This window comes from Bos mutus, chromosome 5, assembly GCF_027580195.1.
Source record: "Bos mutus isolate GX-2022 chromosome 5, NWIPB_WYAK_1.1, whole genome shotgun sequence".
Classification (NCBI taxonomy): Eukaryota; Metazoa; Chordata; class Mammalia; order Artiodactyla; family Bovidae; genus Bos; species Bos mutus.
Window position 1 is genome coordinate 79,746,515 of NC_091621.1, and position 27,910 is coordinate 79,774,424.

The 27,910-nt window shown below is 39.0% G+C and overlaps 1 protein-coding gene across 1 annotated transcript; it reads right to left on the reverse strand.

Annotated features, from left to right (window-relative positions):
- Window positions 1-24,091: 24,091 nt before the first annotated feature.
- MGP (matrix Gla protein) lies at window positions 24,092-27,677 on the reverse strand. Its single transcript, XM_005903620.3, has 4 exons — window positions 27,519-27,677; window positions 26,011-26,043; window positions 25,076-25,151; window positions 24,092-24,470 (listed from the first exon to the last, which is right to left on the reverse strand). Exons 1-4 carry the CDS (start codon window positions 27,577-27,579, stop codon window positions 24,329-24,331), a joined length of 312 nt encoding a protein of 103 aa, XP_005903682.1. The 5' UTR covers window positions 27,580-27,677; the 3' UTR covers window positions 24,092-24,328.
- Window positions 27,678-27,910: the final 233 nt, after the last annotated feature.

A 27,910-nucleotide genomic window follows, 5' to 3' on the forward strand; every position in this document is an offset into this window, starting at 1 on the left:
GCAGTCCAAGGGACTATCAAGAGCCTTCTCCAACACCACAGTTCAAAAGCATCAATTTTTTGGCGCTCAGCTTTCTTCACAGTCCAACTCTTACATCCATACATGACCACAGGAAAAACCATAGCCTTGACTTGACGAACCTTTGTTGGCAAAGTAATGTCTCTGCTTTTGAATATGCTATCTAGGTTGGTCATAACTTTTATTCCAAGGAGTAAGCATCTTTTAATTTCATGGCTGCAGTCACCATCTGCAGTGATTTTGGAGCCCAGAAAAATAAAGTCTGACACTGTTTCCACTGTTTCCCCATCTATTTCCCATGAAGTGATGGGACCGGATGCCATGATCGTTTTCTGAATGTTGAGCTTTAAGCCAACTTTTTCACTCTCCACTTTCACTTTCATCAAGAGGCTTTTGAGTTCCTCTTCACTTTCTGTCATAAGGGTGGTGTCATCTGCATATCTGAGGTTATTGATATTTCTCCCGGCAGTCTTGATTCCAGCTTGTGTTTCTTCCAGTCCAGCGTTTCTCATGATGTACTCTGCATAGAAGTTAAATAAGCAGGGTGACAATATACAGCCTGGACGAACTCCTTTTCCTATTTGGAACCAGTCTGTTGTTCCATGTCCAGTTCTAACTGTTGCTTCCTGACCTGCATACAAATTTCTCAAGAGGCAGATCAGGTGGTCTGGTATTCCCATCTCTTTCAGAATTTTCCACAGTTTATTGTGATCCACACAGTCAAAGGCTTTGGCATAGTCAATAAAGCAGAAATAGATGTTTTTCTGGAACTCTCTTGCTTTTTCCATGATCCAGCAGATGTTGGCAATTTGATCTCTGGTTCCTCTGCCTTTTCTAAAACCAGCTTGAACATCAGGAAGTTCACAATTCACATATGCTGAAGCCTGGCTTGGAGAATTTTGAGCATTACTTTACTAGTGTGTGAGATGAGTGCAATTGTGTGGTAGTTTGAGCATTCTTTGGCATTGCCTTTCTTTGGGATTGGAATGAAAACTGACCTTTTCCAGTCCTGTGGCCACTGCTGAGTTTTCCAAATTTGCTGGCATAGTAAGTTTATTTAAATGTATATGCTTTGGAGGAAAAGGACAGTGTTTTAAGAGTTTGCTGTCTTTGTCTTCTTTTCTCAATAATTGACTTTTATGCAATATGTTGTTATTATTGCTCTTAAAGGCTTTTTTTTTTTTTCTACTTGGAAATGTGATTCTGCTGATTTGCCACCTACTGATAAGTTGTGTGCTTTGTGTTTTTAATACTTGGATGACTCTGTGCTGATTCTTCTTTGTTCTGAACAATTTTGTTTTGTCCTCTTTAGTGCTATTTTTAGTTTGGTCCACCCACTAGTTTTTATTAATACTAATAAGTCATCTGTAGGTCTATCATTCTTAGAAAATCATATTATCACCCTGATTTAAGATGCAGTTCAGATCAAACAAATACTTCAGAAGCATTTTCAGAGTGTAAGCTTCATGAGGGCAGAAATCACATCTTTTTTTCACTGCTCTGTCATTTATGCTTGTGATAGTGCCTGTCACTGGATAGGCCCTCAATGAATTACATTTTTAAAAAATTTTAACATATTTTTAATTCTGAAAATGAATTTTTCACAGTAATACAATTAGTTCCCCGAAATGAACTCATTTATCTGGCTTTTCTACAAAGGACAATTAAAACATTTAAGGCAAGATTCACTTATTCATCTCCATTTTAAGATGAAAAGAAAATAGCAGACCTCAGATATTGGTTAAAGTTAATAAAATATGGAAAAGCTCCTTTTTCTTATTTCTTTTTTGGTGGTTTCCTGTATAAGAGCTTTGTATTACTATGGATATTTTATAGTAAGACACTTTTGTTTCTAACTTTATATATTGAAAGCAACTTTTTGTATGTGTAAATGAATCAACTTATGCTTGCCAAATAGGCTAAGCATTTTCTAATATATTCTCACTTAATCCTCCTGATGATTTGGTGAGTAGTATTATAGTCCCTTTGCTTTTTTACAGATGAACACATGGAGACTCAGATAGGTAGGTATAACTTGCCCAGCATAGCTTAGCTAGAGCAAAGCAAACAAGATTCAAACCAGGTCTTCTGACTCTCAGCCAACGAGTGCACTAAACTGCACTATATAAGAAAGCTGAAGGTGGCTTTTTAAAATGAAAAAACATCACCAATGATTAGTGAATACTTTCTATAAGCCAAATATTATGCCAAGTACTCTATATGCTTAATCTCATTCCCCCAGTTGCCCTTTTTGGTAATAACATTATTAGTCCAAGTTTACTGAGGATTTGAGGTTTGAAGTAACTAAAGGAACTTTCAGCCTTATTCCTAGTTTCTGTTATATCTTGTTCTCCAGATCCTTTGTTGGGGTGAGGGCAGTGGAGAGACGTTTTGTCCTCACTCCCTTGACTTGAATGTATGACCTTTTGCACTCTAAATCTTATTTTCCTGAAGTGGGGATACAAGCCTGTTTTTTTCCTAACTAGCAGATTTTTCTGTTTGATTTGTGTCCATATGGAAAATGGTGCGTGGTGGCACTTCTCTGAACTTCATAGGGTTTGTCAAGTTCCCAAACCCTGCTGGGCAGAATTTGGAATTCTCTGACCTAGTCTTGATGAATTCTGGACATGGTTTTAACACCTCTTGGCCAGCCCTGTAATTTTGATGTTTAAGTTCATTTTCTCCTTCAAGTCTTGCATGATCAAAGGACACAGTATTTAAGAGACAGGCAGATGTGGGCTTAACCCTGATTCTGCTTTTATTTTTATGTGGGCAATTTTTTTAAGTATTTATTGAATTTGTTACAATACTGCTGCTGTTTTGGGTTTTTGGCCACAAAGCATATGTTATATTAGCTCCCTGACCAGGGATCGAATCAGCACCCTTTGCATTGGAAGGCTCAGTCTTAACTACTGAACCACCAGAGAAGTCCCCCTGATTCTACTTTTTCTGATCTGATGGCACTGAGCAAATTACTTTCCCTCTCTGAGTCTTAGCTTACACTTTTGTAAAATTAAGTTAATACTATCTACCTGAATGGTCACTCTTAGGACTGAATGAGCAAAGTTTGTAAAGTGTTTTAGGACAATGTCTATTATATAGGGAGTGCACAGTGAATGGCAGTTATTATTCTAGCTTATATTGTTATGATAACTATTGTTTACAGGGAGATTGTCTAAACCCAAATTGATATCTGTGTTGTTCTTAGCACTACGGGTTACTTGTCAGGTCAAACCAGTCAAAATTGTCCATCTACACAGTAGTTTTCTGAAGAATGGACCTTGCTTTTCATATATACCCATGTTTCCAGTTGTATTTAATCAACTGACTGCTTAGCGAAGACCTTGGGGAGATAGCCTTTGGGTTCTTTTAAATTAAAAAAAAATTATTTATTTGACTGCTCTAGGTCTTAGCTGTGGCATGTGGGATCTTTGATCTTTCTTGTGGCATATGGAATTGAACCCAGGCCCCCTGCACTGGGAGTGTGGAATCGTAGCCCCTGGACCACCAGGGAAGCCCCATAAATTTTAAATTACATAGTTTCTCTAAATTGCAACAGTTCATTTTATTATTGTTCACTTTTTCTTTTTTTTTTTTTTTAGCAGCCATGAATGTTTTCAGTATTATTATTATTTTCTTACAGGGAAAAGTATATGTGCAATTTGCAAATAGATGCTTCATCATGTCAATAAATATTTACTATATTTAATTGTAAAACTGCCAATTGATAGACATCATATCATTGTCCCCACATAGGGAATACTAAGAACATTTCAACTGAGGTGTAACATAGGTTTTCTGTACCTGGTGTACAGATTCATTTTTTTTATTAATTAATAAATAGTTAATAGTTTTTTAAAACTAATTAATAGTTTTTTTCTTTCCCTTAATTTTAAAAATATGCTTTTAGATGTTGTTTCAGGAGGGAAGATCTTTGGGTAAAACCTTAATTGCTGTCAAGGAAAACATAATTTTCCGGCCAACTTAATATAACCACACAGTTCAACATTCATGTAAGGTGTATACAAAAGCAGAATTGTACTGTAATGTTGAGAAGGAGTGTTTTGGTTAAGCTGGTGCCTCTGGATTTTGACTGTAGTTACGTAAACATTGACATTTTGTGACTAATGGCTGGGAAAACAGCTACTCACACCAAAAGTTCAGGGTTGGAGTATTCACTCACTGGCCTAGCAGGACAGCTTACTATAATTCTCTCAGTGATTTGAATTGTGGGGCAGAGTATTTCGGCAACTAAGTACATGATCTTCTCCACCAGCTCACTTCTACCTGATCTTCCCTAATTTACAGCCAGGATTTCAGACTATAACTAAGGATACATCTCAGAAGACAACTGTGGATGGAAAAAATGATACATGGACTTTCATGTGTCAAGGTACACAAGACCGCAGATTATTTCCCAAAGGGAGATTTTTGACTAGGGTGTGGTTAAAGGGGTTGACATAGGGTCACACTTTACCAAGATGTAAAGGGTGGGGGAGTAAGGAAGTGCAAACAAAAGGGAAATGAGAGGCACTAAAGAAAGCACCCCACTCCAGTACTCTTGCCTGGAAAATCCCATGGATGGCGGAGCCTGGTAGGCTGCAGTCCATGGGGTCGCTAAGAGTTGGGCATGACTGAGCGACTTCCCTTTCACTTTTCGCTTTCATTTATTGGAGAAGGAAATAGCAACCCACTCCAGTACTCTTGCCTGGAGAATCCCAGGGTTGGGGGAGCCTGGTGGGCTTCCATCTATGGGGTCGCATAGAGTCGGACACGACTGAAACGACTTAGCAAAGAAAACAAAACTATTTTAGGATTTTACTTCTCTCATTTAAAAAAAAATTTCTTGGTCGTGCAACACGTGGGATCTTAGTTCCCTGACCAGGGATCAAACCCATGCCCTTTGCTTTGGAAGTGCAGAGTCTTAACCACTGGACCACCAGGAAAGTCCCTGGGAGTTTACCTTGAGTGGCCCTTTGTGTGCTGAAGAGTCTTTTGTTCTCAGATTTAGAAGTATGGAAATGATTAGAATCAGTATATTTTCATAATTTTGTGTATGGCATAAAGAAAACTCCCATTTTAAAGAGTAGAGCTAGAAATTTTTTTAAAAAAGAAGTAATTTAAATCTCCTAAAAAGTAGCTGACTATATTTTTACAATTCTATATAGAGAAGTATGCAACAGTGTACATAAAAATATCTAACCTGGGTCAAGAATTCTTTTTATGCATGCTTTCCCACTCATACACTAAATTTTCAGTCAGAGGTTTAAATTTTTCATTATCCAATGTGATCCTAATAATAGGACATAAAGTAGGTAGAATAGACATTGGTTTTTCTGGGTGTGGGTCAAACAGAAAGGGTCAAGCTAGCTAGTAGCTTGGGTCAAGCTACCTAGTTAAGTTACACATGACTAGTATAGGTGAGGACTAGGCATAAGAACCACATCTACTATGTATAAGCCCAGATTCATTTCTACTAAATGGCATGAACCATAGCAAAATATAATGTGCAATACATGCTTTTATTAGTTTAATTACCTTTAAGATTATGAGACATGAGATGCTTAGAGAATAATAGAAATTCTTTCCTTCCTTGTCAAACTCTGTCAAACTGTCACCTGCATTTGATCACATTTAATTCACAGCCCAGGGTAAGGTTATAATGAGACCTAAAGAATTAAATCAGTCATCTGAAAAATAAAATGCAAGCTCCTCACAGTTATGTTTATCTGTGCATATTAATAAAGTCAAGAGGTCAATGCCAAATTAAGATACAGTGCCAGTTACTTAATTTTATTTCTCTGATTATTTACCAATCTAACAGCTCAATTATAATCATCTTATCTGCCTAACTTATCTGCCTGCTCATTCTGTCTGTCCTGGAGTTTCTTACTTAAAAATCATGAAATATTAAGGTTTGAAACTTCCTCTGGCCTACGTAACAATCCACCCCCCAAATCTCCTTTTGTTTGTCCCTGTCAAGCACTGTTAATGAGGAATGAAGAGTCTATGTGCTCAGTTATGTCCAACTTTCTCCTGTCCATGAGATTTCTCAGGCAAGAATACTGGAGTGGGTTTCCATTTCCTCCTCCAGGGGATCTTCCCAGCCCAGGAATTGAACCTGTGTCTCTTGTATCTCCTGCACTGACAGGTGGATTCTTTACCACTGAGTCACCTGGGAAGCCCCATATTTAAATATCTCCCATGATGAGAAGCTCACACTTACAGCCCTTTCCAAATTTGAACTTGCTCCTTAGATTTGCATTTTTTGAAAAAAAATTTTCTAAAAACACTGGTCATATAGCTTAAAGTTTCTTTTTCTTCATGTTTATTCTCCTCTAGACACAGTGTTCCTAATTTCCAGAGCTTATCTCTGGGTTGTAAAATAGAACCATATAAAAGCCAGGATAAAGACAATCATTGGGAATGGTTGTTTTTTTTTTTTTTTGATAGCTCAACTTGGTCTCAGTTTTGAGACTATTTTTTTTTTTTTTTTAATTTTTACTGGCGTATAGTTGCCTTACAATGTTGTATTAGGGTCTCCTGCACAGCAAAATGAATCAGCTATATGTATATGCATATCCCCTCATTTTTGGATTTCCTTCCTTTTTAGGTCGCTACAGAGCCTTGAGTAGAGTTCCCTGTGCTTTACAGCAAGTTCTTATTAGTTATCTATTTTATACCAGTATCAATAGTGTATATATGTCAATCCCAAGTTCCTAATTCATCCCACCCACCCCTCTGTCCTCTTAGTATTTATACGTTTATTCTCTCTGTGTCTCTATTTCTGCTTTGTAAATAAGATCATAAGATCGTCCATACCAATTTAAGGGGAATATGTATCTGAGTTTTCTAAAGGGGTGTGATGGGCTACTTGAGATTATGATGTGAGGAGAGGTCAAACAAAGGAGGGGATCTTCTAATTTAGGCAGTCTTTGGTTCTAATGACTAGGATAGAAGAAGGCACGAAGAGGGATACTGAAAATAAATCCCAGCTAAGCTTAAAGAGGTACAGAGAGGTACAAAATTTCTTGGAAACCTAGAGGCTTATAAATATGGACACTGGAAAAACTGTACTGTATGTAAGGGCTAATCCTAGAGCTTGAGTATTTAAATACCTAGTTATCCATTAAGATCTTATTTAGCCTCTGCAAGTAATACCTGCTTGTCTTTAATATGAAAGTGATAAATCATGTGATTGTTTAAAATTCTAAGGTATGTGTACACCATTTGGGCACAAACCTGAATGGTGACTTTGAAGGTTTCTAATGGCAGCATTTAGAACCCCAGTTCAGCTTGTGGAAAACCGTGGATATATTTTGGTTTGGCTCCAAGCCTTCTTTTCATCCTCTAGGTTACTGAGTGCAAAAAAAAAAAAAAAAATGAACACTGTATATATTTTTGAGGCACAGGTTTATTTTCCCCTCTTGCAAAACTGACATTGAATTATTTGATTTTTGTCCAAGGGATTTAGCTTGTTCTATGACAGGAGACTGATTATCCTGAAAAATGCCTTTTACACTGACTTTAAACATGTGACTCTGTGATTCTCAAGGAAGTCTTATCAGAAACCGAGAGATGACTTCAAAGGAGATTTTCCTTCTCGACACTTTTTCTAGTGTTAGGGCTGGGCCTTCTCTCTCTTTTTAAAATTATGTTAATTTATTTATTAGGCTGTGCTGGGTCTTAGTTGAGGCGTATAGGATCTAGTTCCTAGATCCTAGACCAGGAATTGAACCTGGGCTTTGTACATTGAGAGCTTGGAGTCTTAGCCATTGGACCACCAGGGAAGTCCCTGGGCCTTCTCTTCTCTGTGCTGTTGCAAATTTGGTCAGTTTACACATATTGCCTAACCCTAGTTTTGCTTTTGCAAAGACCCCCAAAGCTTCTTACCAGTAGTAGATAAGGGGATATCTAGATATTGAAAACTGAAGTTCAGTGCTGGTTTTGCTTTATGCTACAGGAGACTTTGTAAGTAAGTGTATGTGTTAGTTGCTCAGTCATGTCTGACTCTTTGCGACCCGATGGACTATAGCCCGCCAGGCTCCTTTGTCTGTGGAATTCTCCAGGCAAGAATACTGGAGTGGGTAGCCATTCCCTTCTCCAATGGATCTTCCCAACTCGAGGATTGAACCCCGGTCTCCTGCATTGCAGGCAGACTCTTTACTGTCTGAGCCATCAACTTTAACCTACCAGATTTTTAGTTTTCATACCTCTTGATTATGAATTATAATTCCTGCTTTGCCTGCAACTCATAGACACTGTTAGTAGCAGTGAAAATAATGTATGTATGTGAAAGCATTTAAAATAAATGCATTTATAAAAATGGAAAATTAGTATCATACAACCAAGACTCCTAGGGCAGAAGTAAGGGCAGAGCTTGTATGGAGAAGATCTTGAATTTGGCTTGCACTGAGATTGCTTCTCCTTTTTCTTTCATTACATGTACACTTACACTCACACTCACACACAGATGTGCATGTGTGCAAATACAATCTTGATTCTAGGTCTGCATTCATAGCTCACATTCTAGATGTGAGCCCTAGTATGCTTCTCCTTCAAATCAATCCTGACTTCCTTATAGATACTGGGGAAATGCAGGGGATCCAGAAACTAGTAGTTCCCAGGAGTCCAAAAATTTTTCAGCTTCCCCTTTATGTAGAGAATCCCTCAGAGACCCAGTTGGGCTGGGCCTTGTTTTCCTTTACTCTTAGTTTACAGCGTAAGAAATTGCCTTGCTGTTCAGCTGGCAAAGCAGAGCTTTTACTTGTCAATACACTAGGTTGTTACTCAATCGTATGATTTAAGAGGTGCTCTGGGAGTCATACCCCAAAGCACCTTGTTCAGGAGCTTGTATTTCTGCCTTTAAGAACACTGTTTGAGACTAATTTTTGTCTCTGTGTCAACATAGTCCTCTCCAAATCCTATTTTTAAAATGCAGACATCTCTTTGGAGGGACAAAGGTTAACTTGTTTTGGCCAGTAGTGAGGAGGGAGTAGATAGAAAAAGAAAAGCTGGAAAGGAAAAGTGTGGATGCCTGAGACAATATTTTCCTTCTTTGTCACAATTCTGTCTCAGGTGACCTGATCTCAGGTCATCCTATGCAAAACACATGTTAGTAAACACTAAACAGGGACTTAAAGCTCTGGGGTGGAGGAGTGAGGAAGGCCTGGCTTGGAAAATCTTCTAAATTACCCTTCATTCAGAAAACTTCATTTGACTCATTGTGAACTGTTAACAGACTTTGTTTTCTGTTTTCTTGGCTCAGGTAACTGTGTTTACACTGGATTGTATATCAGCTAATTATGTGGCACCTGATGACTCAGTTAGGCATTTTGAATGACAAGAGAACAAAACAGACAGTTCAAATGACCGAACACAGAGAGCCTGTGTAATGAGCTTATTGGCTCCCTAAATCTTCGCTGGGATCTCTAAAATCACGAGTTAGCTTAATGGGAATACGTATGCTACAATGAGGGCTTCCCAGATAGCACAGTTGTAAGGAATCTGCCTGCCAATGCAGGAGACAGGAGTTTGATCCCTGGGTCAGGAAGATCCCTTGGTGGAGGAAATGTCAACCCACTCCAGTATTCTTGCCTGGGAAATCCCATGGATGGAGGAACTTGGTGGGCTACAAGTCCATGGGGGTCACAGAGTCATACACAACTGAGTGACTGAGCACACACCCACACACATGCCACAATGAGGGATACAATTAACTTTGAAGTGAATTTTAATGCCTAGCACTGTTTTCTCATGTTACCTTCCCAGACCTTTCCTCACCCTAACTCCTTTGGTTCTTTCCTCCTAATGAATCTGTTGCTAATCCCCATTGATCAACACATTTTATTCAAAAGCCTGGAGGAAGACATACTCATCAAATGTTCAGATCTCCAAGAAAAAGCTAAAAAAACAAATAACAAAAGTATCTCCATTATTGAATGAACAAGATGATATTTTATTTTTATTTTTTAAAATATTATTTCTATGTTTATTTGGCTGTGCTGGGTCTTAGTTGTAGTACTCAGGATCTTCTTTGAGATATGCAGGATCTGTAGTTGCAGTGTGTGGAGTCTAGTTCCCTAACCAAGCATTGAACTCAGGCCCCCTGCAATGAGAGCATGGAGTTTTAGCCACTGGACCACCAGGGAAGTCCCAAGATAACATTTTAAAAGGGATAAAATATACTTTGCATTTAGATTATAAAATGTGCTGGGAGAGACAGGATGAGGGAAGGTGTGACTTGCTAGGAATTTATGTTAAAAAAAAAACACAAAAAACCTGAAGGGCTTCACTAGTGACTCAGTGGTAAAGAATACACCTGCCAGTGCAGGAGACACAGGTTTGATCCCTGATCCAGGAAGATCCCACATACTTTGGAGCAACTAAGCCTGTGTGCCACAACTATTGAACCTGTGCTCTAGAGCCCATGTGCTGCAACACGAGAAGCCACCGCAATGAGAAGGCTGCACACCACAATTAGAGAGTTGCGCCTGCTCACAGCAACTAGAGAAAAGCCCAAGCAGCAGTGAAAACCCAGCACAGCCAAAAATAAATAAAGATTAAAAATAATACCTGAAGGTTTTAACAGGCCATGAGAAGCAGCCTTGAGAGAAGCAACGGCAGGCTTAGACACCCCAGAGATGAACAAGGTCTGGGTTATGAGCAGTCATAATTAGTTGCACCCTGAGACCATCAGACAACTTGCTGTGCTTCCCATTGGGTCTTATAGAACTGATACCCATAAACTAGAATCTATTTGGGAAAAGAGGCATTGATGGAGGAGGTGGTGACATAGCAAATTAGTGAAGTAGAAGGTCCTGGACCCTACTTCTTCCTACAAAAACACCAATTCAGAGACAAATTATCTTTGTGAGAAACCCAGAATTTCTGAATTTTTCTACTCAGAAGGCTCCTACACTCTGAGCAAGCACAAAACTAGGCTCACTGAAATTTATATGAAGGCTTGGGACACTCTCATACCAGGGTCCCTGTCCCCAGCCCAGCCATAAAATTTAGAAGAAACTTTTGAGCTCCCAGCTCCTCCCAGGAGAGGGAAGTCATTGTCCTGTACATTCAGCACCCCAGCTTTTCTAAGAGCAATTACCCAGAAGACTGGCTTCTTCTGCCTGGTTAGACTTGGAACTCTGACAGGTCTCTCACGGTCTAGCCACATAAGGGAGATAAAAATGGCAGCCTGAGCTGGTAGAGCTGATGGAGCTGGTAGAGATGGTGGAGCACTAGAACCTCCTCTCTGCTCAACATGGAGTGAATAGGATGAAAAAAATCTGGGCTCTCAGCTATACCCTGAGGAGGGAAAAAGTTGATCCATGTGTCTAGTATTCCAACTTTTCTAGCGCTTCCCAAGGAACTAGCTTGCATCAGTCTTGTCAGTCTTGGAGGACTAATGGGTTTGGCATAATCTAGTTGTCTAGGGGAGAATGGAGATGGTGGTTTGGGCACATAGATGCCATAGATCCTCTCCCTGGCTTAGCACAGAATAAACAGATGAAAAATTTCTCAACTCTCAGCTTCCCCTAGGGGAGGACAAGAATGGATACTTGCACCCAGATGCCCAACTTCTCTGGGACTACCCAGGGAACTGGCATGTATCAGCTCTCCCACCCAAGGCACATGTTGTCTGTATAGGGACACTTCCACATAAGAAGCCCCCTTCAAGATCTCAATAGGTAACTGTTTCACCTAAATTCATAGAAGCAGAGAAAGTTAAGAACAATGGAAAGGCAGAAGCATTTCTCTCAATTGAAAGTGCAAGAGAAAACACTTGAAATGGAAATAAACGGTTTACCAGATAAAGCATTTAAAGCATTGGTAATAGGAATGTTAATTAACTTAAAAAAGAATTGATGAAAACAGTGGACATCTTAACAAGGAACTAGAAAATATAAAAAAGATCCAATCAGAAACAAAGAGTTCAATATGCGAAATAAAAAACACAAAAAAAATGAATAGCAGTGCTACAGAAGAATGCATAGTGATCTGGAAGAGAGAATAGAAATCACTCAATCGAAACAGCAGAGAGAAAAATCAGCTTAAAAAGTGGAAACATTTTAAGAAGTCTCTGAGATAACATTTAACATTCACAATATAGGGACACCAGAAGGAAGAGAGAGAGAGGATCAAAAATCTATTTGAGGGCGTTGTGGCTGAAAACTTTCCAAACCTGAGAAAGGAAACAGAAATTCAAATATAGGAAGCACAAAGGGGCCCAAACATGATGAACCCAAACAGACCCACACTAACACATATCGTAATTAAAATGTCAAAACTTAAATATAAAGAGAGAATTATAAAGGCAAACAGAGGAAAAGAAAGAGTCATATAAAACAGAATCCTCATAAGGCTATCAGCTGATTTTTCCGCAGAAACTTTGAGACCAAAAAAGAGTGGCATGATCTATTCAAAATGCTGAAGGGAAAAAACAACACCTAGGATAATCTACGCAGCAAGGGAATGCTTATACTCTGTTGCACGTGTGCAGTCACTTCAGTCATGTCGGAGTCTTTGTGACCCTATGGACAGTAGCCCGCCAGCAGGCTCCTCTGTCCTTGGGATTCTCCAGGAAAGAATACTGGAGTGGGTTACCATTTCCTACTCCAGGGGATTCTTCCCAGCCCAGGGATCGAACCCCAGTCTCTTACATCTCCTGTATTGACAGACAGGTTCTTTACCACTGCTGCTGCTAAGTCACTTTAGTCGTGTCTGACTCTGTGCGACCCCATAGACGGCAGCCCACCAGGCTCCCTTATCCCTGGGATTCTCCAGGCAAGAACACTGGAGTGGGCTGCCATTTCCTTCTCCAATGCATGAAAGTGAAAAGTGAAAGTGAAGTCAGTCGTGTCCGACACTCAGCGACCCCATGGACTGCAGCCCACCAGGCTTCTCTATCCATGAGATTTTCAAGACAAGAGTACTGGAGTGGGGTACCATTGCTTCTTTACCACTAGCGCCACCCTAATGGAAATGTAAATTGGTGGAGCCACTATGGAAAATAGTAAGGAGATTCCTTTAAAAACTAAAAATAGAAATACCATATGATCCAACAGTTCCACTCCTGGGTATATATCCAAAGAAAGCAAAAATATTAACTCAAAAAGGTACATGCACCCCAGTGCTCACAGCAACATTATTTACAATAGCCAAGACACTGAAGCAAACCATGTGTCCATCAACAGATGAATGGAAAGAAGATACACACACACACACGCTGAAATACTATTCAACCTTAAAAAGAATGAAATTCTGCCATTTGCAAAAACATGGATGGATATAGAGAAAATTATGGTTAGTGAAATAAGTCAGACAGAGAATGACAGTGTGTGATGTCACTTATATGTGGAGTCTAAAACAAACGTATATAGCCAAACAGAAACAGAAAACAAGATGGTGGTTACCAATGGGAAGACAGAAGAGAAGGCAAGACAGGGATATGGGATTAAGAGATTTGAACTACCATGCATAAAATAGGTAGGCAACGAAGATATATTGTATAACAGTTAGACATATAGCCATTATTTTGTAATCATTTTAATAGAGTACAATTTGCAAAAACATTGAGTTACTATGTTGTATACATGGGTGAGTGAGCACTTAGTCACTCTGTTGTGTCTGACTCTTTGCAACCTCTACTGTAGCACATAAGGCTCCTCTGTCCTTGAGATTTCCTGGCAAGAATACTGTAAGTGGGCTGCCATTTCCTTTTTCAGGGGAACTTCCTGACCCAGGGATCGACCCCACATCTTCAGTGTGTACTGCATTGCAGGAGATGTTTTACTGCTGAGCCATGAGGGAAGCCCTTTTACACCTGAAACTAATATAATATTGTAAATGAACTATGCTTCAAAAATCACATAATCATATCAATAGATGTAGAAAAGTATTTTGCAAAATCCAACACCTTTCCATGATAAAAACTTTGAACAAATAAGGAATAGAAGGAATATACCTCAACATAATAAAGGCCATATATGACATTCCCAAAACTAATTTTAAGTTCAATGGTGAAAAGCTGAAATCTTTTCCTCCAACATCAGAAACAAGATAAGAATGCTCAGTCCCACCACTTCTATTCAATATATTACTGGACATCCTAAGCAGAGCAATTAGGTTGAACAAAGAAATAAAAGGAAGGTAATTCCACTTACAATAGCACTAAAAAGAATGAAATACTTAAGAATAAACTTAAAGTAAAAGACTTGTACACTGAAAACTACAAAACACTAATGAAAGAAATTAAGAAGACACAAATGGAAAGTCATCCTATGTTCATGGTGAAAAATTAGTATTATTCAAAAGTCCATAGTAGCCAAAGCAATCTATAGGTTCAAGGCAATACTTATCAAATTATAAGTGGCATTTTGTACAGAAACAGAAAAAACTACTCTAAAATTCATGAGGAACCACAAATGACCGTGAATAGCTAAATTAACCCCATGAAGTAAAACAAAATTGGAATCATCACATGTCTTGATTTCAAAATATACTGCATAGTTACAGAAAACAAAATAGTATGGTAATGGTAAAAAGATGGATATGTAGATCAGTGGAACAGACTAGAGAGCCCAGAAATACACCTGTAAATATGTGGTCAAGCAATATTTAATAAGGGTGCCAAAGATGCACAATGGAAAAAAGAATCATCTCTGCAACAAATGGTGTTTGGGGAACTAGATATGCATATAGAAAAGAATGAAATTGGACTCATATGCTATACTATACACAAAAATCAATTCAAAATGGGTTAAAGACTTAAATGACTTAAAATCATAAAACTCTCAGGAGAAAACTCTTTATGATATTGGTCTTGGCAATGATTACATGGATAAGACATTGAAACATAGGTATGTGAAACAAAAAATAGACAATTATGACCACACCAAGCTAAAAAGTTTCTGTACAATAAAAGAAAAATCAACACAGTGAAAGGTTACCTAGTGAATGGGAGAAAATATTCATAAATCATGTGTCTGATGAGAGGTCAGTTTTCACAATATATAAGGAATACATAGAACTCAGTAGCAAATAAATAAATAACCTGATATTTTTTTTTAAAAATGGGCAAAGGTCTTAAATAGATATTTCTCCAAAGAAGACATACATATGACCAACAGATAAATGAAAAGATACTGACACTAATCATCCAGGAAATGCAAATTAAAAGCACACAGAGCTATCACCTCACATCTGCTAGGATGGTAATGATCAGAAAGATAAGAGGTAAGTGTTGGTGAGGTTGAGGAGAAACTGAAATTCTACTGCTGGTAGAATGCAAAATAGTGCAGCCATTATAAAAAACAACATGCCAGATCCTTAAAAAATTAAGTATAGAACTATCATATGATCTAGCAATCCCACCTCTAGATCCAAAAGAATGAAATCAGAATATTGAAGAGATAACTGTATTCCCATGTTCATTGAGGTGCTATTCACTATAGCCAGGATGAAAAAATAAGCAAGATATCCACTGACAGGTGAATGGATGAAGAAAATGTGCACAATGGAATATTATTTAACCTTAAAAAAGAAGGAAATTCTACAGTGCTCAGCAACAGGGATGAATCTTTCAACATTATGCTTAGTGAAATAAGCCAGTCCCAGAAAGAAAAATACTGCATTATTCCACTTATATGTGGTATCTGAGATAATCAAATTTGTAGAGTTGAAGAGTTGTTGGTGATTGTCAGAGGTCTGGTGGTGAGATGAAGAGTTACAATCAAGCGGCATAAAGTTGCAGTTACACAAGATAAATCAGCTCTAGAGATCTGCTGTACAACACTGTACATATAGTCAACAATGCTATTGTATTGAACACTTAAACAGTTAAGATGGTAGATACAGTATTTAATTGCTTACCATGATAAAATAACATAATATGGAAGAAATTATATAGCTTTGCTGTCTTAGAATCATGGCAAATGGAACATGTAACATTGGGTCATTTTTTTGCATTGACGTGAAAAGAAAACTTTGCTTGGTAAATGAAATAGACCCTTATTCCTAAGCTCCTGGTTGTGATGCCCTTCTCAGGCCATAGCTGACATACAAGGTTAGCATGCTTATGAAAAAAATGCATTTGTTTTACCCATAAGTGAAGCATTGTTTCTGTTTGCTAAAAAGTTTTTAAAAAGAAGAAAGAAAAAAAAAAAAAAAGATTCAGGAGAGTGTGAAGGTGTCTGAGCAAGGTATCAAATGTAGAAGTTTCAAAAAAAGAGAGAAATGAAGCAGTGGACTATATTCCTTCTGTTTTATTCTAGAGAGAAGCATTAATGCCAAAAAGTTTAAAGTGATTCAGAAAAATTTCTATCCTAACATTTAGTTATCCAAAAGTGAGCTAATGCATCATATGACCTAGAGAATTTCATAACACTAGAGTTTTAAGTGCAAACTGTACTTACTCTTACTGTATGGCATATTGAATGGCATAGAGCAGTACATGGTAACTATTTAAATGTTAAATTCATACTAGCCACACTATTGAGGGAAAGAGAGAGAGGTTGGGCCTAACTAATTCTAAAATTGGTTGTGCAGGATGTTGATCAATGCCCTTTGAAAAGAATGGTCTGTTGTCAAATTATCTTGTGAAGCCCTGTGTTTAACGGACTCAGGTTCCTTTATTGATGGACCACAGAGAAGGCTTCATACATTAAAAGCTCTCTCTCTCCATGTATGTACACATATGTTTCAGAAATGGGATATATAAAAACAGTAGAACATATTTGAACATAAAACAACTTTTGGCAGGATTTTGATGGCAACATTGTTCCTTAGAACAGATGCTTGGGAAACTGGTCTAAATTTGCTCTATTTTTTAATTCGAATTCCCAATTCCACTTTTTTTTCAAAGAGATGGGTGCTGTTTGTTAATATGTTTCAACTAAACTTCTAGTTTTAGCCACCTTTTCCTGTGGCTATAAAATACTGTGGCTATTTTATAGAATTGTGCTTGTCAGTTTAGTGAAAAATTTATCTCCCCTTTCTCAGTTCTAAATATCTTCTTTGGTGTAGTCTCAAGTTTGAGGACTAACTCACTGATATGACTGAGCACTTTTGATTTTCTTTGAGTACTTATATAATACAGAATTATTATCCTTTAGAAACATTTCCAAGACTCTTTGTAAGAAAGAAAGTTCTCTCAGGATGTTTAAACACATGCATCCAAATGTATGCAGTTAATTTTCCTACTTTATTACAGGTTTGTTGTCAGAAGGAGTGGTCAAGTGGTCATTATCCTTAGACGAAATGGGTAGGGACAAATTTTGTATATTGCTTTATCCAAAGGAAAGGAATCAGAGTGTTTCTAGGCAAACACCATAAAAATCTCCTGTATTAAACAGAGAAAAGGGCGCATTTCTTGAACAGTATTTTCAAAGCTTAACCTCATGTTTTAACAACCCCAGATGACTTATGTTTCTGGCTTTCATGTTTGTTGGTTAGCTTTCAATGCCTGAATTCACAGAAATGAGAGATGGAAAAAACCCCCAACAGGTCACCCAGTTTATTTCTCTAAAGAAATTAACAGATGAATCTCAATGTAGTCTCACAATGTGATGGGTGGTGGGGAGCTACATTTTAAATTCAGAAAAATTGGGGTCAATTTCAATCCTAGGATGAATTTAGATCCCATCAAAAGCTTTCCATGTCCTACCTCTGCTTTATATATGTGTGTGTGTGTGTACATGTATTCATAAACTGACCAGCTGAGCCATGACACATTCTGACTCTTTTAACACTGAAGCAGCAGGAGAAGGGGAGATAAGAAAGAAGTGAGACTACCCTGGTGGTGCAATGGATAAGAATCCACCTGCCAATGCAGGACACACAGGTTCTTTTTTCTTTTAACGGTGATGGTTATTTAGTTGCTAAGTCATGTCTGACTCTTTGCGACCCCTGGACTGTAGTCCACCAGGATCCTCTGTCCATGGGATTTCCCAGGCAAGAATACTGGAGTGGGTTGCCATTTCCATCTCCAAGGGATTTTCCTGAAGTCATGTATTTTTTGTTTTTGGCTGTGCTGGGTCTTCGTTGCTGCACAGGCTTTTCTCTAGTTGCAGAGAGGGGGCTACTATCAGGCTGTGATGCTCAGGCTTTTCATCGCGGCGGCTGCTCTTGTTGTGGAGCAGGGGCTCTCGTAGTTGTGGCTCCTGGGATCTGGAGCACAGGCTCAATAGTTATGGCTGTGGCGCAGGTGCTTAATTGCTCCATGGCCTGTGGGATCTTCCTGAGTCAGGGATGGAACCCATGTCTCCTGAGTTGGCAGGTGGATTCTTTGCCACTGAGCCACCAGGGAAACCCCAGGGACACAAGTTTGATCCCTGGTCTGGGAAGAGTCCACGTGGCACAACTACTGAGCTCACAGGCTGCAGCTACCGAAGCTCGCCCACTCTAAGGCCTGCTCTAGGACTAGCCAGAGCTTAAGTAGGACTCTTCCAACATCCATGGTGGAATTGTTCTCTCCATATGAACCAGGATCTCCAGGCTCACAGATATTAGAATTTTAAGGATAGAAAACAAATTCCTCATGTGGATTAAAAAATATAATAGAGCCACTTTTGCTTTTAGTTCTCAGATCCATGTATTCTTCCTATTGAAGACCCACCAGTATAAAATGCTTGTTGGTTTACGGTGTTTAACACTTTCCCAATACAGGTTTCCCATTCTTTTAGAAAAAGCAGAGTAGATTAATATATTCATTCTGAATTAATTTCAATTGTCAGGGATTTTTACTGGGGGAGGGGGCATGGAAGATGGTGATGGTCAGAGAGATAACAATGTCTGGGTTTCAGAGAAGGACCGTCTAGGATGAAATTGGACCCTACTTCACAAATGAAAACTCAGAGGCAATCTAGGCAATGTTTCAGAATTTCAAATCAAAATGAACTTGAGGTAAAATTTACTCTCATTTGAACTTCCTTGGTGCCCCCAGTGATAAAGAATCCACCTGCCAATGCAGGGGACATGGTTTGACCCCTGGTCTAGGGAGATCCCACATGCTACAGGGTAAGTAAGCCTGTGGGCCACAACTACTGAGCCTGAGCAAGACTGTGAACCACAGCAAAGAGTAGCCCCTGCTCTCCACAAGTAGAGAAAGACCGTGTGCTACATCCAATGACAACCCAGCGCTGCCAAAAATAAGTAATAAATAAATTAACAACAACAACAACAAAGAATTTATTCTCATTAGAGTTCTGTAAGGGCTTCCCTGGTGGCTCAGACAGTAAAGAATCTGTAATATTGTTACCGAAATCACAAGCCTGTGTGTTCAAAGGCACAGTGAGGCCCATCAATACTAAACATTAGAGTTTGGAACAGAGAGGTGTATTTCAGATTCATACAAGGAGATGGTTGGCTCATGCCCTAAGAACCCCAAAGTTACTGAAAGCTTTCAGCAAGTCCCTTTAAAGGCAAAGGTGAGGGATGGGCATGGTTAGTTGTTGCAGACTTCTCGGTGTCAGGTCCTTTTTTCTTGAGGTCTGGTCATGGTCAAGTGACGATGTTCCTGTAAATCTCTACCAGATGAATGTTATTCTCTGTCCTGACCTAAAGTGCAAAGCCCCAAGGCACAACTCTCACACTCCAAGGTCCCAGTCCTGGTTAAGAGGCAGATCTTAGCTGGCAGCTCCTTCAGGGCCAGGTTCCCACATCCTGCCCAGCTGTCATCTTTGAGGGAGCCAGGCATCCAACTGCCCCTCAGTCTCCTCAAGCTGCACAAATGGGGAGACCAGGTCTCAAAAACTGCGACCCAGACAGACGGCCATTGCTAGAAGGTCACAGAGACAGGGATGGGGGAGAGGTTCACCACTCCTCAAGGCTAGTGGAGGGCCTTAGTCAGGGCTCTGGAGCCCCCAGGATGTAGTCCCCAGTCTGTTCCCCAGGCCCCCCGGCTCACCCACTGGCCCAAGGCTGGGTGAGCTGGAAGGCCTCCAGGAGAAGGCCTGAATTTGCCTCTTAACTTACTTTCCACCTGATGACCACCACACCACTGACGCTTGACTGAGTCGTTTCCCCAGTTGTTCCTCATTGACCGTTACCAGTGGGCAGGCCCCACTGCAATACTGACCAAAACCTGAGCAGGACAGCTAATGGCCACTCATTACAGTTGGTTGCTTGTGGGAGGGTCCCACTGAGGCACCTGAACAATGGCTGAGCAAGACCTATTGCCTAGTGACAGGGAGCAGAGTAATGAGGCACAGCAATGGCCACCTCCTAAGGGCTGAGCTCATCCTGATCTGTTACAATGTGACAAAAAACTAAGCCAGAAGCAGTAAGATGGAGAAGTTGAAGGAAAGTCTACTAATGATGGATAATCATGGTGCTCAAAAATTCAGAGTAGAACAACAATATTACTTGCAGATTTCTATTATTGTAAAGGTAGATGTATGAATGAAAATTAAAAGATGCTTACTCTTTGGAAGAAAAGTTATGACCAACCTAGACAGCATATTAAAAAGCAGAGACATTACTTTGCCAACAAAGGCCTGTCTAGTCAAGGCTATGATTTTTCTAGTAGTCATGTATGGATGTGAGAGTTGGACTATAAAGAAAGCTGAGTGCCGAAGAATTGATGCTTTTGAACTCTGGTGTTGGAGAAGACTGTTGAGAGTCCCTTGGACTGCAAGGAGATCCAACCAGTCCATCCTAAAGGAAATCAGTCCTGAATATTCATTGGAAGGACTGATGTTGAAACTGAAACTCCAATACTTTGGCCACCTGATGCGAAGAGCTGACTCATTTGAAAAGACCCTGATGCTGGGAAAGATTGAAGGAGTGAGGAGAAGGGGACAACAGAGGATGAGATGGTTGGATGGCATCACAGACTCAATGGACATGAGTTTGAGTAAACTCCTAGAGTTGGTGATGGACAGGGAGGCCTGGTGTGCTGCAGTCTGTGGGGTCAGAGTTGGACACAACTGAGCGACTGAACTGAACTGATGAATGAAAATAATGTTGAACATACTGCTACTATGTAAGTATTTACGTTTAACTCCATTCTATTGTGGATATTTTATTATTTTATTATGATGCAAAAGTGTGGCTATAAGAATCCCAAGCCTAGTTGAGCATGAAAGCTAAGATCATACGTTTTCCTTAAATCCTATCTTGATCTTCTGAAACTGCATGTTTTGTCAGCATAGGTAGAAGAGAGGGAGAATGGTGTGGGTACAAGCTGGCCAGTGCTACCAATGGTCTTTTGTTATAACTGCCTTCAAGATATAAATGAGACTCTCCAAAGACGAATTGTCTTGTCATTTCTTAAGATCCAGAGTATGGTGCTTTATAGTAATAGCAATAGTACAATAAAAAATAACAGAAGAAATGCTTACCACTTATTAGGACTTACTCTATGCTAGGCAGTATTTCAGGCATTTTACATATATTCGTTTATTTAATATTTACAACTCTAAGGTGGGAACTAGAATCATCTTATTTGACATAAGGAAACTGAAGTACAGCAAGATGAATTAAAGGAGAATTTCACATTTCCAAGTGGTGGAAGTGGAAGACCCAGTTCTGTAGTTTTTATAATTCTCAAATGCTATGCTAAAATGCTAAATTGCTTTTATGGGATGGGAGCAGAATATCTTGTCTGTGTTTAAACACTCTTTGGTTCCCAGGATTTACTACTCCCATGAAAGGACTTACCAAGATCATGAAAGGGAAATAGTAAAACCTGTGAGCTATCACTTTATCTGTCTTAGCTCTGGAATATACCAAAATATACCAGAATATACCAAAAAAGAAATGGAACTGAGAACATAGAATTCTGACTGAGGTGGAAATTACATTAAAAATAGCTTTATCAGATGGGGAAGTGTGACCAATTGGAGATTGATACAAATATATAGACCATTTGTTTATAACCCTTTAAAAATTGACTTAAGGGCTTAGATTTTTATGAGGTCAATACAAGCAAATTTCTTAAGAGGATAGAATTACCTGTCCTTGGAATAGTCATTTAGTCTCTTAGCTCTCAAATTACTCAGTTAAAAGGAAGGAGTTGAATTAGGTTATTGCTGAGCTCCTTGCCAGCTCAAAAACTATTAATTTAATGTTGTATAATATATAAGAGGTCTGGCACTTAAGGACCTTGGGTCCCCACTTTATTATCTGAATGATGGTTATAGATCTGGTTCCTGGAACTTTAAGACTTGGAAGTTAGTGTGTGCATGCTAAGTCACTTCAGTTGTGTCTGACTCTTTGTGACCCAATGGACTGTAGCCCACCAGGCTCCTCTATCCATGGGATTCTCCAGGCAAGAACAATGGAGTGGGCTGCCATTTCCTTCTCCAGGAGATCTTCCCAACCCAAGGATTGAACCCTCGTCTCTTGCATTGGCCGGTGGATTCTTTACCACTGAGTCATCAGGGAAGCAAATAGTCACCAAAACTGTATCCAATATGTGAAAAAAAGTTGAGACATGGAGAATATTAAAACACCTATACCAAACTTCTAGAGATGAAAACTATAATGACTGAGATGAAAAATACATTCAATTGGATTAACAGTAAATTATACATTGCTGAAGAAAAAGTTGGTAAGGTTATAGATACATTAAAAGAAACCATAAAAATGAAACAGTAAAGAAAAAACAACTTATAAAAATGAAAATGATTTGTTGGAGCTATGGAAAAACTGCCAGTGATTAATGTGCTTATCACTGCAATCTCCGAAGGAGGAGTGAAGGAGTGAAAATATTTGAAGAAATAATGGCTGAAAATTTTCTAAATCCAATGCATTTCAAGAATTCAATAAACCCCAGAACAAGAAAAACAGACCAGACCACACCAACATGCATTTACTACAGTATCTTCAGAAAGTTACCCCTTTGAGTTTCAATTTTACCATCTAATATTACTTATTTTCTGTTTTGTTCTAAGATCTAATGAATTAGAGCTTGCAAAAAAGGTTAGAAAATTGTAAAACACCCATCACTATATTAATATGATGATAGTTGAAATTATACAACACATTATTGTGATGAATCAGTTTCAGAATTGGCTGATCACTCCCCATGACTGTCAGTCTGTTTTTTTCTGCTTTCATTGAATTACCCTTTACAGCCAGAACATAGCAACAAGGTTATAGAGAGAAAAGAAATTGCAGTTACAGTGCCTACCCTCCAAGAATTTACCATAATGTTAGACAAATATACATAAAAAGAAATTTAATCAAAACACAAATTGAACAATACCATTATACTTGAATCTTTATATACATGCATTCTCAACATGAAATACAGTTGATTTACAATGTTGTGCCAATCACTGCTCTACAGCAAAGTGACTCTACATGAATCTTGGGGGGCTGGATGCTGGCTTGAGTACTGTGATGGGAACTGGGTGGATTTAACCATTATAGATTTCATAAAGTGCTTTAATCTTAAGCTGGGTTTTGAAGGCTTAGAAAGATACTGCACTAAAGCTATGAAGGCAGTGGGCCTATCGGAAGGAATGGATGTAGAGATGGACATGAACTAGTTCTCAGGGCAGAGAAGAACAAGGTCTGAATGGGGATTGAGAAATCCTGGATTTTGTCCCTAATTACCAAGCAGGAGACTCTGCAGCCTCCTCATTGGCAAATGAGATTGAAGGGAGCTCTAGTATTTTGTATGGCTCCAAAATCCGGGTTCAAATCCTCTAAAAATATTGAGTTGTTTTGGAAGCACACATATTTTTTTGGTTCCAGTAAGAGTCAAAACCATAGCCTCTTAGGATATGATAATATTAAGATAAGGGTGATGAGCCAGGGTACAGAATCTAGAAACCACACAGAAGGAATTTAGGAGCCATTTAAATCTTGGGAGCAGGAAAATCATATGGTCGATCATCTATGATATTTGAAAATCCTGGAAAACACATAATAAGAAGCAGCCATTCACTGATCCCGAGGTAGAGAGAATCTAGACAAACTACAGCCGGGCAAGTGTCTTCTAAGGTTAGTTTTCCTGTGCACTGATCAGCATTAGAACACGGTTAACAGAGTCTCCTGTTCTGGGCTAGGTGGGCCTTGATTGAAATATCTCAGTATTTTCCCAGAAGAAATCAGACTCAAAATGTAAGTATCCAACCAGAAGTTTATTATGGAAGAATCACACATCTTAATTCCCCCTTGACCTTCACTTCGTTTCATATTCATTACTTTTCAACCTGTGGGCAGGAAAGAGGGATGCAGCCAGACAAGAACGTTTAAGGAACAATTAAGCGATTTGTATGTTTCTATATAGTTCAGTAATGCTACTGCAAGGGAATACAAAACCAGGCACCAGGCTCTGGAAAGAGACTTTTGTCCAGTCTCATTTGGCCCCTCGGCGCTGCCGGAAATAACGGTCGTAGGCAGCGTTGTATCCGTACACCATGGCATAGCGTTCGCAAAGTTTGAAGTCATCACAAGCTTCCCGGTTGAGCTCGTATTGAGGCTTGTTGAGTTCTCGGATTCTAGAAAGTGAGGAAAAAAAAAAAAAAAAAAAGCCCAAATTGAGAGGCGTAAAGGAAGTGGAGAAGTAAGAAAAAAAGAATGCGAAAATACCGTAGAGAGATCCCATAGTGTTAGTGGATCGGGTGTGTCTCTTTGTGACCCCATGCACTGTAGCCAGCCAGGTTCCTCTGTCCATGGAATTTTCCAGGCAAGAATACTGGAGTGGGTAGCCATTCCCTTCTCCAGGGGATCTTCCTGACTCAGGAATCGAACCCAGGTCTCCTTCACTGCAGGTGGATTCTTTACAGTCTGAGCCACCAGGGATTCCCCCAAGATGAAGAGATATTTACAGAACAAGGAGGAAAGGTGAAAGAGGGGGAATTTTCTTTTTCAATAAAAACAGAAATTTTCTGTCTTTCCTCCTTTACCTCCTCCCTCCCTTTCCTTTCTGGGCCTTTCACAGAATAGTCTTCTAGAAATTCACTTGGTTTTCTACATTGTTTTTAAATTCTTTGATTTTGGAATATGCTTAGAAATAATTCATATTATCGAAAAAAAAAAATCCATTTCTCCCTCCATTCAGATCTGGGAATAATGATCTCCCCCATCGCGTGTCATCACCTACCTCTCTTGGGCTTTCGCTCTCCATCTCTGTTGTGGTGATATAAAGCTGTTAGCGTTTCTCCTGTTAATGAAGGGATCTTAAAACAGAAAATAGGTGGAGTTTTAGGCAATCGGTCATTGATAATATTTCTGTGAGTATTCTCTGACACAAATATATTTGAAAACTCACTCATTCATTTGTGTATTTCATGTAACTATGAAAATTAGTTTCATAGTTTCATAACTATGAAGAGTAAAGGGGGAGATAAAGCAAATTTCATAAACTGCCTGATCCAAAGAAATTAATAACCTACATGTGGGTTACTAGAGACTTGGCACACAGGCTACTGTAGACCTTGCTTGTTTATTTTGCTTTGGGTCGTCATTTTGCCTTTCTCGATTTTGGTATTTCTACTCGAGTGTATTTTTCATTCCTATAAGGAGAAATCCTCTTTGTCCTGAGGCCTTAAAACATAATTTTAGATTTTCAGTAAATGAACAGTTTAAACATCATAAAACCATAAACACATTAAAGATAAGCATGTTATTTATTTCTCTACTCAGTCTTTATAAGTATTTATATTTATATTCAATAGTGTCCAGCAGAATGCTGATGTGTGTGGTCTCCCAGCTGACTTGGCCGCCAAGCCTGTACTTTGTCATTTGTCACTAGTCCTCATTTTCCATCTGTGTGGTTGTTGTGGTGCCAACTTGAAATTTCCAAATGAGATTTTATGGTTCGTAAGTATGTCGAAAGCATACTTGCCATCTTACAAATTTAAAAATTGCTCATCTGGTGATTTTTTTTATAGTCATTGACTTTTAAAATTTACTTTACTTTTCCAAAAGATATCCTCTTTTTCCTCTCTGTTATGGGTATTATCATTTTGTCTTTTTAAGAATTAGGAGATTCTTCAATACCTGAGATTCCAATAAGGAATTCAAATATTTACTTACTGATTTCATAGGATTCCAGGCTTTCGTGAGATTCTGGAATAAAAAAAAAAAAAAGATTCATTTTATTGTTACTTTTTACAGACCACAGGAGTTTAAATATAGGGAAGGAAGGGAAGGGAAGAGTCAAAAAGATGGGAGGAGTATATTTGGCAGTGTGGTTATTACAAATTTCAGGCATTTAGGATTTATGAGCTGTTTCTCTAGCTCTGTTCTTGCTGGGATACGTCTATTCTTTAGTTTTTCTGGTGTTAAAGGAGCCAGTGGCCCTGGTTTAAGCTAAAATTTTCTAAGAGCTATGAAGTCTTTAGGCTGGTAAAATAATTTAAGTGCTGCATGTAAGTCTCCAGGGAGCCTTCCTTGATTTAATTTGGGACCTGAAATCAAGGAAGGGACATAACATTGAGGAGACAGGCAAGACTCTCCAGGCAGGCTGGGCAGATGGCTTGGCCGGGCTTCTCCACGACAGGTTCCTAAGAGGTTCTGAAAGCCTCTTAAGAACCTGTGTTAAACTGACAGCCACAGAAACCACTGGCTTCAGCTGACATCTCACATTGGGCACGATGCCAGGTCAGAGAAAGAACTGAGACGATGCCGAAGGAAAAGATTTCTTCTTTCTCCCATTCTCCTAGGCAAAGCAGGTAAATTTGGCAATAAGAAACTCATAGTTATAAGCATATGAGTGTGCTTGAAAAGTTAAAAAGAAAGTGAAAAACCAAATACTCTGATACAGAAAACTGGCAAATAATTTCAAGACTAAGGAGTAAACTACAGATAGCTGTTAATATAATTGAGGCTCAAGGAAACCTAGAATATCCACATAATTGAACCATAAGACTGAATGACCTAAATCATGTTGCCTGAGATTTCTTTTCATTAGCTTTGAACAGACACACATATATTTAACAACACAGAGAACCAGGCAAAATTGGTCTTTTAACAATAGAAACTAAGAAGGTGATTTTTCTCTGAGATTCTTTAAATGTAAAACTTTTTTTTTAAATTCATTCACTAAAAAAAATGTTAACTTCATGAGATTGTTCTTCTCCTAAAGAAGGCCATACATATCACTTCGAGTGAAAACTGGTTTTCTTAAAGGTAAGTGATTCAACCAGTACCCTTAACCAATTGTAACCAAAGTCAAAATAAACATCCTTATTTGTTTAAATGAGAGCTTAGGGGCTGGAGAGTTGATATCTTTTTTTTTTTTTCCCTGAAATAGCAAAGTTTCCAGGTATAGAGCAACTTACCATAGAAAGAACTTGTCTGTTAAGTTACATACAAGAGTCTGGATATTGAAGAGGTAAAAAATATGATGAAAAAAAAAAAAGACTTGATGGAGCAGATCAGTGCTCAAAGGACTTGGGAAATGTCAAATTCATGGTCCTCTAAGATTATAAGAGCAAAAAGGAAAGAAGAGAAGGAGGGAGAGGAAAAAATCCATGAAAACTGAAGTCAGAGGCAGAAAAGAAAAAAACAAAAACAGAGAGAGAGCAGGAGAAAGTTCTCACCATAACACAGAGCTGCCACGGCCAAGGCAGCCAGGATGGAGAGAAGGAGCAGGCTCTTCATGGTGTCTCCGGGTCACTTGCACCGTCTCCTGGAGCAGCAGTGGGGAGAGACAACTACAGGCTGTTGGTGAAAGGCTGTGGGGTTTTTATAAGAATCAGAGCAGCTGAAAGGGGTGGAACCAGTGGGAGGGGGCCGGAGAAGGTGGAGACTGGTTGGCATTCAATGAGCACTGGGACTTTTCCCAAATACTCATTCCTTCCAGATATTATCTACTCCGGGTGGGCAGTTTTCCCTCACTCCTGGACCTGACTTGTATGGCAGGATACTGCCCTGGTACACAAGTTGTGGCTGCCCTATGTTTGGGTCAGACCTGGGCTCAGGTCCACAGAGA

Coding starts and splice junctions, on each gene's coding strand:
- MGP (XM_005903620.3), bottom strand. CDS start 27,579: ATGAAGAGCCTGCTCCTTCTCTCCATCCTGGCTGCCTTGGCCGTGGCA. Junction 26,044..27,518: donor CGTGGCAGCTCTGTGTTATG/GTGAGAACTTTC, acceptor TTTTTATTCCAG/AATCTCACGAAAGCCTGGAA. Junction 24,471..25,075: donor AGAGCGAAAGCCCAAGAGAG/GTAGGTGATGAC, acceptor CTCACTTTCTAG/AATCCGAGAACTCAACAAGC.